General features: G+C 40.2%; 1 protein-coding gene across 1 annotated transcript in view; it reads left to right on the forward strand.

Annotated features, from left to right (window-relative positions):
* The window catches only part of LOC127655415 (cytoplasmic protein NCK2-like), a 77,208-nt gene that overhangs the window by 61,409 nt on the left and 3,102 nt on the right, over window positions 1-12,697 (forward strand). Inside the window, exons 2-3 of the mRNA XM_052143245.1 lie at window positions 497-738; window positions 7,865-8,655. Of these exons, the coding sequence (XP_051999205.1) occupies window positions 513-738; window positions 7,865-8,655 (1,017 nt within the window). The 5' untranslated portion in view covers window positions 497-512. The remainder of the gene's footprint in view (window positions 1-496; window positions 739-7,864; window positions 8,656-12,697) is intronic.

A 12,697-nucleotide genomic window follows, 5' to 3' on the forward strand; every position in this document is an offset into this window, starting at 1 on the left:
GTAATGCAGTAGACCTGTTAAACTGAAGTATTACTGTGTGCTCAAAAATTGCTTTCTTTCATAATTGCCACCCTCACCCTGTTACATCTTTTCTCTCTCCCTCTTGTGTATGGGAGAGGAAAGGGAGTGTAAGCTCACCTGCCGATTAAGCTGTGTTAAATAGAGCATATGTAATCATGTCTGTCTGTTGTCTGAGTCATGCATTTGTCAGAGAGACCTGACTAAATGTCTTACTGCAGGGGAAGGTCTGGACCTCTGTTAAAGACCATTTAAAATGAGTTTTCAGTCTTCTTTTGACATTTATCTTAGCACTTTATAAATGTTGTAGTTGGTCAATCAATCATTTGTTAAATTATTTAGGTTCTGGCCTTTTACTTTTTATTCAGTACCGTAAGGATCTGTTCTAAGGATTGCTCTTTTATCTTTATACCTCTCTCTCTCTCTCTCTCTCTCTCTCTCTCTCTCTCTCTCTCTCTCTCTCTCTCTCTCTTGTCAGTGGGACTCGATGAAAGATGACAGAGGAGGTGATTGTTATAGCCAAGTGGGACTACATTGCTCAGCAAGATCAGGAGCTGGACATCCGGAAGAACGAGCGCCTGTGGCTTCTGGATGATTCCAAGACCTGGTGGAGAGTTCGCAACGCATCCAACCGCACCGGCTACGTCCCCTCCAATTACGTGGAGCGCAAGAACAGTCTGAAGAAAACCTCACTAGTGAAGAACCTAAAGGACACCCTTGGTAAGAAGTTTCAAAGTTCACTGAAAACTTTCACCAACTTTCCGCCACTCTAGCAAAGACCGCGGCAAGTTATTACACTTGGCGGCAATCTTGGTAATGCCCCACGGGCAGATTTTTTCTATGTAGGCAAAAGCAAAGCAATTTAAGCTTCTATCTTCTTGAATGGGGAAATACTAAAATCTCCAGAATGATTGGCAAAATGCAAAAGTGAAAACCATTAAAATTTGACAGCAATGGTATCATACATTTTGCAACTTCCGCTTAAATTGCGCTACAAAAAATGAGGTTTCAGGTTGGTCTAGCTAATTGTAGAAAAAAGAAGGTAATCCCTTTGACTGAAAGGTGAGACTTCCTTTCCTACAGCCACCATATTGAGTGTTGTGATTTCTCCCATTATTTTTTCCACAAGTGGTCTGTCTTCTCTTCCTTGTACTCTCTCTTCAGACTAGTGCCTGCTGTCAGAATAATGCTGCATTCAAGTCCTCCTTTGAAGTTCGATCTGAAAAGCTCGGAAGTCATAATTATGAAGTTATTTTGTCAAAAATGTATTTCTTTGGACAATTTTTTTGTTATTTTTATTTTTTAACTTACTGACAAACAGTAATGTAATTTAGTGTTACTCTGTGTATTATCATATTTAGCTGCCACAAAGAATGATGGGAAATGTAGTTCAGTCATGAAAACTCTGAATGATTTAGCATGTTAATGTGGGTATGACATATTAGGCAAACACAAGACATGGTGCCTCGAGCATATAGGACATGCAATATAGAAATACCAATTCTTAAAGGTTCTTAAATTGACACTCCCAAAATGGAAAGTCAGGGCTCAAAGAAAATCTTGAGTTTCCCACTGGTAATCGTGACTTTGTTATTGCATTTATATACTCGTAAATATGTTCATAAATACTTGTTGTAAATTATGCTTTATAACTAAAACCAAAATGCTATTTCCTGATGCCTGAGACATGCCCAATCTGAGTGCCATACTGAAGAGCTTGTGCACGTATAGACGTAGTACTCCTTCAGCAGGTGCTGACGTGTATTTAACACCCTCGCAGTTGCTATGCCCCAATTCCCCCTATTCGCCTCCAGACCTTCATGTTTTCTAACGCTCAATCTCAAGGCATTAAGGAAGACTCTTGGTACTGTAGCTTTTATGCCACATAAACAAACATAGATGCATAAGGAAACAAATGAACCAGTTGAGTGTGATTGATTGCATGTGTTATGCAATGACCCTTTATAACAGGCATCGAATTTATCACTGAGGCGCCATGTGTCATCATTCATGGGAATGTTGTAGGTGACATTTTTCAACAATCTCACCTAAATCTCATGGGATTTGTTTTTCTCTGTTGCATACTACATTATCTGGAAGATGTGTTGATGTGTTGTACTTAGTGGTCGACCGATATATCGCTGAGATTGGCCGATATTCTGACTTTTTTGATTAAAGGACGATACATTTTCCCGTTTGGCGGATTGGTTTCTTGAGGGTGTCAAGAATCGCCTGCTTGCATGTGAAGCGACTGAGACATGTAAACGATCAGTCAAGGTTCGTTTTGTTGTTACGTGCCATAATGCTACTATAATAATAGACCGGTGTGCAACACAGTGTCATTTTAAGGTCCGCATATCAGAGCCATGGCAGATGCTTTTGAGCTCATAATGGTAAAGTACTCGCCTATTTTATTCTCCCTCTCTCTGCTCAACAGTTTCCTGTAATATTTATCTGTCTTGTCTAATGATAAAAAGGCAAATATCAATAAAACTAATATCATATACCATCTGCAAATATGCACATATCTCATTTAAACAGATATAATTCACGAAAGTCACGAAAATCCAGCGTTTTCTTCCCGTCAATTGCTCACCTAATATCTTACTCTGAAGCGTGTAATCCATCAGCCAGAATCAAAAACTTCAGGATCAGGGTCAAAAGTTCTTCTGATTCACAAATCATGATGGCCACTCCAAGTGTCAATCCAAACAGGCGATCCAGGCCATTTAAACTATCAGGAGATTGCTTCTCATGCTGGATCCGCATGAGTGCAACTTCAAGGCTGCATCCGAAACCAGGAAAATGCTGTATCCTGAGGCAGAATAAGTTAAAATTAAGTTGCTTATCAAACTGTTCAGAGACCAGTTTCCTTAAGAGTTCCATTCATTCAAAATGTCAGTTAAGCCATTAACTGATTAGGCAGCAAGGTAGCAAGTCAGATGCCTATGTTTTCAGATGCAGCCCAAAGTAAAAGTAGTAAATGTCTTATTCACTATGCACTTACTGTATGTGAATAAGACTTTTTAAACAGTAATTTGATATTTCATATTTTTCCCAACCAGACTAAATCAGTTATGCGCAAGTTCTTCATCAGGTGTCTTTTGGGATGTCTCAAGACCTAGATTTAAATAAGACACTACAGGTGTGTGAGGATTTATGTATTTCTAGCTCTAGTGCATCCCAATTTCTGCCCTGCTCATAAGTTCTAGGCCAGCGTGTTTCCATTTCCTGGTTCTGCAGACAAGGAAAAATAATTAATTGGCGCTGGTTGAGAATGTAACCTGGAATGTTTTGAAAGACAATATGGAAAGCTTTTTGCATTGGCAGACCAGAATTTAATTGGATTCAGATTTATTCAAGACACCATCCATGCTGCAATGGTCAATATATATTTATGTTTTCTTAATTTTCATGCCATTCAAAAATAATGTTTATGCCTACATAAGAGCATGGTTAGCCCTGTCTATGCATTTGTTCATCCTATATGTATGTAATTATTATTAGTTAATGAGCTCTGAACAACATTTTGTTAATGGCCTCTGAACAGCAGGAAACAGTGAATCAATTATGTTTCCTCTGCTGCAGGCATAGAGACACGGAGAGGCTTAATGGCTTTGTAAGTTGTTCAATGCAAGGCATTTCCCCCAAGTCTCTAAGACAGCAAATGAAACTGGAGTAGGTCATCATTCAGCTTTTAAACAGTGTTACATTTTACCTGGTTGAATTCCATTGTGCTCCATTGTGTGCGAGGAAATTGTGTGTGAATTCTTGGCACGTTCCAAGACAGTTGTTGAAGCAGGTTTGACATGTGTTGAAATGAGACATCCTATTCATATTTAATCTCTCCATCCACAGCAAAACGTTCAGGTTTGATATAACGAACAAAGAAAGCGAAGGTGTCCAGCATCCTGTTTTTGAAGGCCATCCTGTTGGTCTTTGTAAGCATCTTTAGGACACAATCTTTCCTAAAAGGGGTAATTCTCCCTCATGTTATTTTTGCTTCGATTCATTTGCAATCATTTGAAATCCTGTTACAGTAGTTTTCCACTATAATCTGTGTAAAAACGATTACAGGGCAGTGTTCTATTGTATTCCAGGAGGGGGGTCATGAATATGCGGCAGAGACCTTAGTAAATTCTTAATTGGGAATTAATTCCCAAAGCCTGGCCACAAGGGACCTCTAATTGGTGGTTGTCTAGGATACCTGCACTCCATCCTGTTGAGCTCAAAACCTGTCACTCTTTGAAGATCAGAGGATCGTACACACACACCTCCTCTTGGCACCTCTGAGTTTCAAAATTCACACACACACTTACCATCATTCCACTTGCATCTCTTGAGAATTGTAATGTGAATTGGAATGTTTTAGTAAACCATCCCATCTTATCCAGAGTGAGGAAATCCCTGATATTGTATTCCACACTTGAAGGTTCTGGTTCAGTTTAGGGGGTGTTGATGTTGGCACCAGAGTGGTGCATTAACTGCAGGTTTTAGGGCAATATTGTGGGGCTATTGGCCTTATGGTGGGAATGTAGATCTATTTTGATCTTGAGGTCTGAGGCTATTGGCCTTGGCTGGCCAGTTGATAGGCCTGGCTCGCACTGGCCTGAATTTTGAAAAGCGGCTATTGTTTCCCTAAAAGAGTCAGGGCTTAAAGAATAGTATATCAAGCCAACAGGTTTACTGTGGTTTATGTTTCTTAATGTGCTTTATGGAAAGCATATTGGAGCTCTATTATTATATATTTGATGTTAGATAATCTTATGTTAACAAGTCAACTCAATATTGGACAGAAGACAGTGGGGGGTAGAGGTTGATGTGTTAATGAAGAAGGGAGAAGGAAAGTTTGTGTATGTGCTGTTGTGTGAATGCCTTTGTGTAATGGTGCATGAATATGCATGCCTTGTTGTGTTGTATTGGTCATCAGGGAGTTTTCATCATTGGATTACTTCCACAGTAGTTTAGTTTGGCATGTTTTTGTCACTTGAGATGTACCAGAGCAGCTCTTCACATGTCCTCTGCTCAAGTCAACATCTTTATCCCTCTCTGGGACTTTCACATTGTGTCACCTCAATTGACAACTTGTATCCAGTTTTCAGAGATATTCTATCTTCAGTTTCTTCCTTTTGTAAGCTTCTCATGCGTTCCTCTCATGTATGTGTCCCTGGTGGTGGGACGTGCTTCTATTTCTAGATTTCCCAGAAGGTCTTTGTTCTGTTTGTGTTGCAGTCTTCATTCCCTGTCAGCTTGAGCCTTTGAAATACACGCCACTCTCAGCCAACATGTTCTTCAAGTACCAGCATAAGTAAAATTGTCAGCTCCCTTTTAACTGGAAGATTGACTGTTCACTGTTCTCTTTTGTAATCCAGGTCACTCCTATCATATGGATGAGCGTGTTGCTCATTTTGTATACTGGATCACTCAACAGATAGTAGTTGTGGGGGGTGGGTTAGTCTATGAACAACATATGGATTTTGTTGGCCGTTTTAAAATAGTTTGCTGTTTTTACAATCCTCAGCAGTGAAAGTCATTTTTTTTTAAATGCCATGTTAAGTTTGACAGTTCAACATTTAAAAACATATCTTGAGTTCTTTCCCATTCAGCTGCACTCCATCTCACTGTTTTTGAAAACAAGAATGCATCCTGTGTGAATGTCCACAATCCTCTCTCTTGCTTCCTTGGACTGATATTTACCATGTACAGTGTTGATGCAAATTGACATCAGATGAATCTGGACCACAAGGTACTGCTGAAAATGACACCTTAACCAAACACTAACTTTAAAAACATTCACCCATTTTGTCTTTTCGGAAATATGTTTCTTGATGTTGATTGTGTGGAATGTTCTGAAGTTGATAAGTCACACAATTATTGATTTTTTTTTTTTTTACCATTGTTCATTTGTGTCCCTTCCGAGAACACGGGAGCTCATATCCATTGCTACCTCTGTGTACCTCTAAGATTCTTGGACTGTATCTCAATTTGAAGTCAGGAATGGTAGCAGGTTAATGCTCACCTCAGAAAGCCTTTATCAGAGGTATTTCCAGGTTAATGTGCAGTGTAGTGTGAGACTGACATCCCTAGAGGAAGTGCCTGTTAAGTGTACTTTAGTGGTCAAGGACCCAGGAGGACTGATTGAAAGCAGTCTTCTTTTTTGTCTTCACATCTGTTAGTGCTGAGACGTGCTGCTTGCGTGCAAGCATTGTTTGTGAGTATATACATGTGTGCAAGCATGCATGCATGTGTGAAATCTTTGCAGTTTATTTGATGGGCTCCTAGAGAATTGTGGCAGGCATCATACGTTCTTTTGCATCCCAATGTTGCTGCTATTCTGTGGGTCATTGCTTGCCAAATTGACATCTCTTTCTCCTGTCAGATCACGCTAGTATGAGGTCTTTTAGTGCATTGTTGTTGTCCTCCCCTTCCACCTCTCCCTGTCTTATCAGGAGGAGGCAGCTCCAGCATACTTCTCCTGTTGCCTAGGACGACCATTGCGCTCGAGTTGCTCACAAAAAGATGGGGTTTGGAGTCTGCAAGGGGTTGCCAGGTCTTAGCTCAATTTCCACACCTCACTAAACTTTCTCTTTCAACACACACACACATGAAGCCTCTGAAGCCCTGTACGTAGCCACATGGGATCAGTAGAGGAGGGAGGAACATAACTAGAGACCGATCTCCTGTTACCTGTGAGCTAGTCATGCATTGCCAAACCACATTGCAGCTTATTCTGGCCATGAAACACCCACTTAGGCAAGAATAGCCCATCTGACTGACATGTAAAGAGACCAACCACAGTGTGTCATGGTTTTAGGTGCCATTTAGAGGCAGGTTTATTTTAAATTGATTCTACCACAATAATAGAAATGAAATAATATTTTGGCATTCTAAGTGAATGGTTGTACAGAACACCTAAAAAATAGCAGAGAATGTGCATACATTTTGTGATCAAAATTTCTGCTCATTCAAAGTAATAAGTACTGATTATTACACAGACACCTCTGAAAATAAAGCAGAGAATAGTGTTCTGCTTGTGGATATCTTCTTAACTTGCTATTAAGTGACCCAAACAAAATTCCAAATATTTGTTGCATTAACCTGACAAACTTTGGAAAACCAATGATTAGTTCTCCCTCAAAACCACTGTAAACACGACATTGTTTACAGGCGGACTGGTGCTCCCAGATAGCCAGAAGTTGTTGCAGTCATGCAGTCTAATTAGAGCTTGAGGTTTTCACCAGTGCTTTACAGTTTAGTGTGCAATATATATCAGGCTGCCAGTAAACTAGTGTGCACGTGTGTCTGTGTATTTATGTGATGCATATTTCTGTGCTCTCACTATCTCTCTTTATAGCTGAAATTGAAAGTCTTCAATCCCTAATTTCTGTTTTTTTCATGGTCCTCACTGGACCCCTGGGACTCAAGTGTTTACTTTGTTACTTGGCCTCTTGCACCGCCTGCTCAGTCAGATCTAAAGCCATGTGTAAGCTAGCCTCTTTTTGCCCTGAAATGTTGGTGCTATATTTTCGTAAGAGAAAATGTAATGCTTTAAGACATCAGGGCTGCTTGGCAGTCTGTGGTTCATTAGAAAGATCTGAGATATGTAAGGTTTCTATAATAAGTTCATTTAATTCATGTAAAATTGAGGTGCTATAATAATTAAGAGACAATTTAATTCATGCAACTCAAAGCATGTTAATTTAAGATGTATTTAACAGATGGTAAAAGCATTTGCTTGGAAATGTTAGACTAATTGTTTTTATGATTCAGTTGTTTAATGGTATGTGAAGAAACCTTCCCAGATTTCCCCCTTCTTTACTGTTCTGCCTCTCTCTGTTCCTTTCAGGCCTGGGAAAAACGAAAAGGAAGACTAGTGCCCGTGATCCCTCTCCCACACCCAGCACAGAGGCAGAGTACCAGTCTAATGGAAGCACTGGAGGAGGTGGAGGTGGTGGAGCTGAGCGGATCTATGACCTGAACATTCCTGCACTGGTAAAGTTCTCTTATGCAGCGGAGCGGGAAGATGAACTCAACCTCATTAAAGGGGAGAGGGTGGTCGTCATGGAGAAGTGCAGTGATGGCTGGTGGAGGGGTAGCCATGCCGGCCGTGTCGGTTGGTTCCCATCCAACTATGTCCAAGAGGAGGTGGGATTTGCGGACAATGATGGGGTCTTCGGGGACACATTGGGGGGCTTCCGGTCCTTGAGATTGGGGCGAGGGGCAGCGATGGCTAATGGACGGTCAGGGGGCTCGGGTAGCTCTGTTCTCCATGTGGTCCAAACTCTGTACCCCTTTAGCTCAGTTACAGAGGAAGAGCTGAACTTTGAAAAGGGGGAGATTATGGAGGTTTTAGAGAAGCCAGAGAATGACCCAGAGTGGTGGAGGTGTAAAAACAGTCACGGCATGGTTGGCCTTGTGCCCAAGAACTATGTAGTGATGGTCAATGATGGACCAGCAGTGAAAGGCCTGGGACCAAGTCATGGTTCCCCTCACATCAGCCACACAGGGCCCTCACGTACAGGAAAATTTGCAGGAAAGGATTGGTACTATGGTAATGTGACACGGCACCAAGCCGAGTGTGCACTAAATGAGAGAGGAATGGAGGGGGACTTTCTGATACGAGACAGCGAGTCATCGGTAAGTTGAACTATTGTTTTTACATTTGCATCTGCTTGCCAAAGTACCTCACATTTCTATTTTGTTTTATATATTTTAGTTTTAATTTTAGTAGTTATAGTTTAGCAATCAACAGAACAAAATTGACCCCAAAATGAAGCAGTCAAACCTGTTTTTTTCCATCCATGTACACACTCAACATTTCTTTTACCCACCAAGTTACCGTTTGTTTGCATTTTTAGTGCAATCATGAGATTCATTTCTGCAGTGCTTGGAGCGATGAACTTGTTGTCAAAGGCAGCATTAAAAGCTTTGAATACTGATGAACCACACAGTCTAGTGGAAATAACAGTCTCATCAAACAAATTTACAAGTGCGTTTTCATGTTTCGTATATTCATGTGAACTTGTTGCCCAAACCTCAATCTTTGGAAACATGAAATCAGAGTCTGATGTTTCCCACGTGGAGAGCTACTAGCACAAGCTTTGTTATTATCGATGGTTCTCTTCCTTTCCACATCTTTAGCCATGAATAATTTGTACTCGCAATGTTTGCTTGGCAAATGCACTTTCTGGTTTGTGAGATTTTTCCTTTATTTTAAACAAAACAAATCTCTCATTTAGTCATGACAATGCATTTGCTTCGTCCAGTTTCATAATTAAACTCAAACTAATCCCACACTGGGCTCTGTCATTTCCTACCAGCCATCATTCATGTCACTGTCATCTATATCAGTGTCAGCTAACCTCACACGCACCACACACACCACATCGCCATCTACAGGTTTTCACCTGCACAGCCATACAGATCAGATTATTCCAAGTAGGTATATTTGCAAGCCAGAGATCTCCAAATGGGGGAGGAATCTCCTAAGAGGGTGAGTTTACTCCAAAAGGGGGTTGCATCAACTCCAAATGGGGCCATCACTTCCACACATGTTATGGGCTCCCTATATCTTTGCTGGCAGTTCCCTCCCCTTTTTGATGCTCTGCCTGCAGCTGTATCATTCTCGTGTATCATTCGAGTGAATGCACGATTATTATGAAAACAATTTATTTTGATCATTGTTATTCTATTTCAGTTATTTATAGAAACTATGGCTGTCTATCAATTCATTTTTTTATCAAATTAATTATATGGAATACCGATTAATTAATTGAATGAATCGCATACATAAATAGAAAGAAAGCCTTTCAAATAGCAGTAATTCAATATGTAATGTTTAAATAATTATAAATGGTTATGTTTAAATAAATAAGTATATATATATGTATATGTATATACAGTATATATATATGTATATGTATATGTATGTATGTATATATATATATATATATATATATATATATATATATATATATATATATATATATATATATACACAGGTGAAACTCGAAAAATTAGAATATCGTGCAAAAGTTCTTTAATTTCAGTAATTCAACTTAAAAGGTGAAACTAATATATTATATAGACTCATTACAAGCAAAGTAAGATATTTCAAGCCTTTATTTGATATAATTTTGATGATTATGGCTTACAGCTTATGAAAACCCCAAATTCAGAATCTCAGAAAATTAGAATATTGTGAAAAGGTTCAGTATTGTAGACTCAAAGTGTCACACTCTAATCAGCTAATTAATCCAAAACACCTGCAAAGGGTTCCTGAGCCTTTAAATGGTCTCTCAGTCTGGTTTAGTTGAATTCACAATCATGGGGAAGACTGCTGACCTGACAGTTGTGCAGAAAACCATCATTGACACCCTCCACAAGGAGGGAAAGCCTCAAAAGGTAATTGCAAAAGAAGTTGGATGTTCTCAAAGTGCTGTATCAAAGCACATTAATAGAAAGTTAAGTGGAAGGGAAAAGTGTGGAAGAAAAAGGTGCACAAGCAGCAGGGATGACCGTAGCCTGGAGAGGATTGTCAGGAAAAGGCCATTCAAATGTGTGGGGAGCTTCACAAGGAGTGGACTGAGGCTGGAGTTACTGCATCAAGAGCCACCACACACAGACGGGTCCTGGACATGGGCTTCAAATGTCAAACGTCTTACCTGGGCTAAAGAAAAAAGAACTGGTCTGTTGCTCAGTGGTGCAAAGTCCTCTTTTCTGATGAGAGCAAATTTTGCATCTCATTTGGAAACCAAGGTCCCAGAGTCTGGAGGAAGAATGGAGAGGCACACAATCCAAGATGCTTGAAGTCCAGTGTGAAGTTTCCACAGTCTGTGTTGGTTTGGGGAGCCATGTCATCGGCTGGTGTTGGTCCACTGTGCTTTATTAAGTCCAGAGTCAACGCAGCCGTCTACCGGGACATTTTAGAGCACTTCATGCTTCCTTCAGCAGACAAGCTTTATGGAGATGCTGACTTCATTTTCCAGCAGGACTTGGCACCTGCCCACACTGCCAAAAGTACCAAAACCTGGTTCAATGACCATGGTATTACTGTGCTTGATTGGCCAGCAAACTCGCTTGACCTGAACCCCATAGAGAATCTATGGGGCATTGCCAAGAGAAAGATGAGAGGCATGAGACCAAACAATGCAGAAGAGCTGAAGGCCGCTATTGAAGCATCTTGGTCTTCCATAACACCTCAGCAGTGCCACAGGCTGATAGCATCCATGCCACGCCGCATTGAGGCAGTAATTAATGCAAAAGGGGCCCAAACCAAGTACTGAGTACATATGCATGATTATACTTTTCAGAGGGCCGACATTTCTGTATTTAAAATCCTTTTTTTTTATTGATTTCATGTAATTTTCTAATTTTCTGAGATTCTGAATTTGGGGTTTTCATAAGCTGTAAGCCATAATCATCAAAATTATATCAAATAAAGGCTTGAAATATCTTACTTTGCTTGTAATGAGTCTATATAATATATTAGTTTCACCTTTTAAGTTGAATTACTGAAATTAATGAACTTTTGCACGATATTCTAATTTTTCGAGTTTCACCTGTGTATATATATGTTTATTTCCATATTATTGAACATAAGCCTATCATTGGCCTACAGTTCACAGCAATCCATTTTGCAATTAAATTTGCCAATCATTCGGTGGCTTATTATAAGGGCTTGTCAAAGGACATGCCAATGTACACCTGCATCAGACTGCCGCTTTTTCAGTGTCTCAGTTGTGTCATAATCCTACCATTTTTAGGTCAGTGTGTCAAGATGTATTCTCTGGAAGTGTGGTTTGTTCTCAGTCTGTATACCGTAATTTCCGGACTATAAGCCGCAACTTTTTTCCCACGCTTTGAACCTCGCAGCTTATACAATGACGCGGCTAATATATGGATTTTTCCCGCTTTCAAATTTTATATATATAAAAAAAAATACAAAAAAACATTCTGTGACGTGCTCAGTTTTTTGGCGGCGTGAAGCTTTCATTTGACCAATTGAAATTGCCAAACGGGTTAAGGTCAAAACAACTTTTTTTGTTTACTGTTTAGATTAAATCGAGCGCGCTCAAACTTCCCATCATTCTGATTACGGTAGTCATTTTGTCACCCTCACCATGGCAAAGACATGGAGAAACGCATATGATGCTGCTTTCAAGTTGAAGGCGATTAATCTGGCTGTTGGAAAATAAGCTGCTGCACGGGAGCTTGGTCTTAATGAGTCGAAGATAAGACGTTGGAAACAGCAGCGTGAGGAATTGACTCAGTGCAAAAAGACAACTAAATCTGAGGCTATTCAACTCCGACACCGAAGGAGATGACTTCAGTGGTTTCAGTGCACAGGACGAGGAAGATAGTGACCAATGACTTTCTTGGTAGGCTACTGTTTACTGCAAATGTTTTATTACAAGCCGTGTGTGGCAGCGGGGGCATGGTCAAGCGCCCGTCCGGGAGAGAAAAGCTGTAAGGGCGCTTACACCTGCGCTAAATTATGTCTAACACTGGTGTCTAATTTCAAGTGCCCTGCTTCACGTGTCCTTCTTGGGAAAACTGTCAAACGGGCACCAGTGTGACAGTTTTCAGCAGGGCACTTGACGTTCCAGGTAAGGCTTTTAATGGCCACAGCAATGTTTACAATCAATTTTATAAAGTTTCTCAATTCTTCTATGCGCCA

The sequence above is a fragment of the Xyrauchen texanus genome, chromosome 14 (assembly GCF_025860055.1).
Source record: "Xyrauchen texanus isolate HMW12.3.18 chromosome 14, RBS_HiC_50CHRs, whole genome shotgun sequence".
NCBI lineage: Eukaryota > Metazoa > Chordata > Actinopteri > Cypriniformes > Catostomidae > Xyrauchen > Xyrauchen texanus.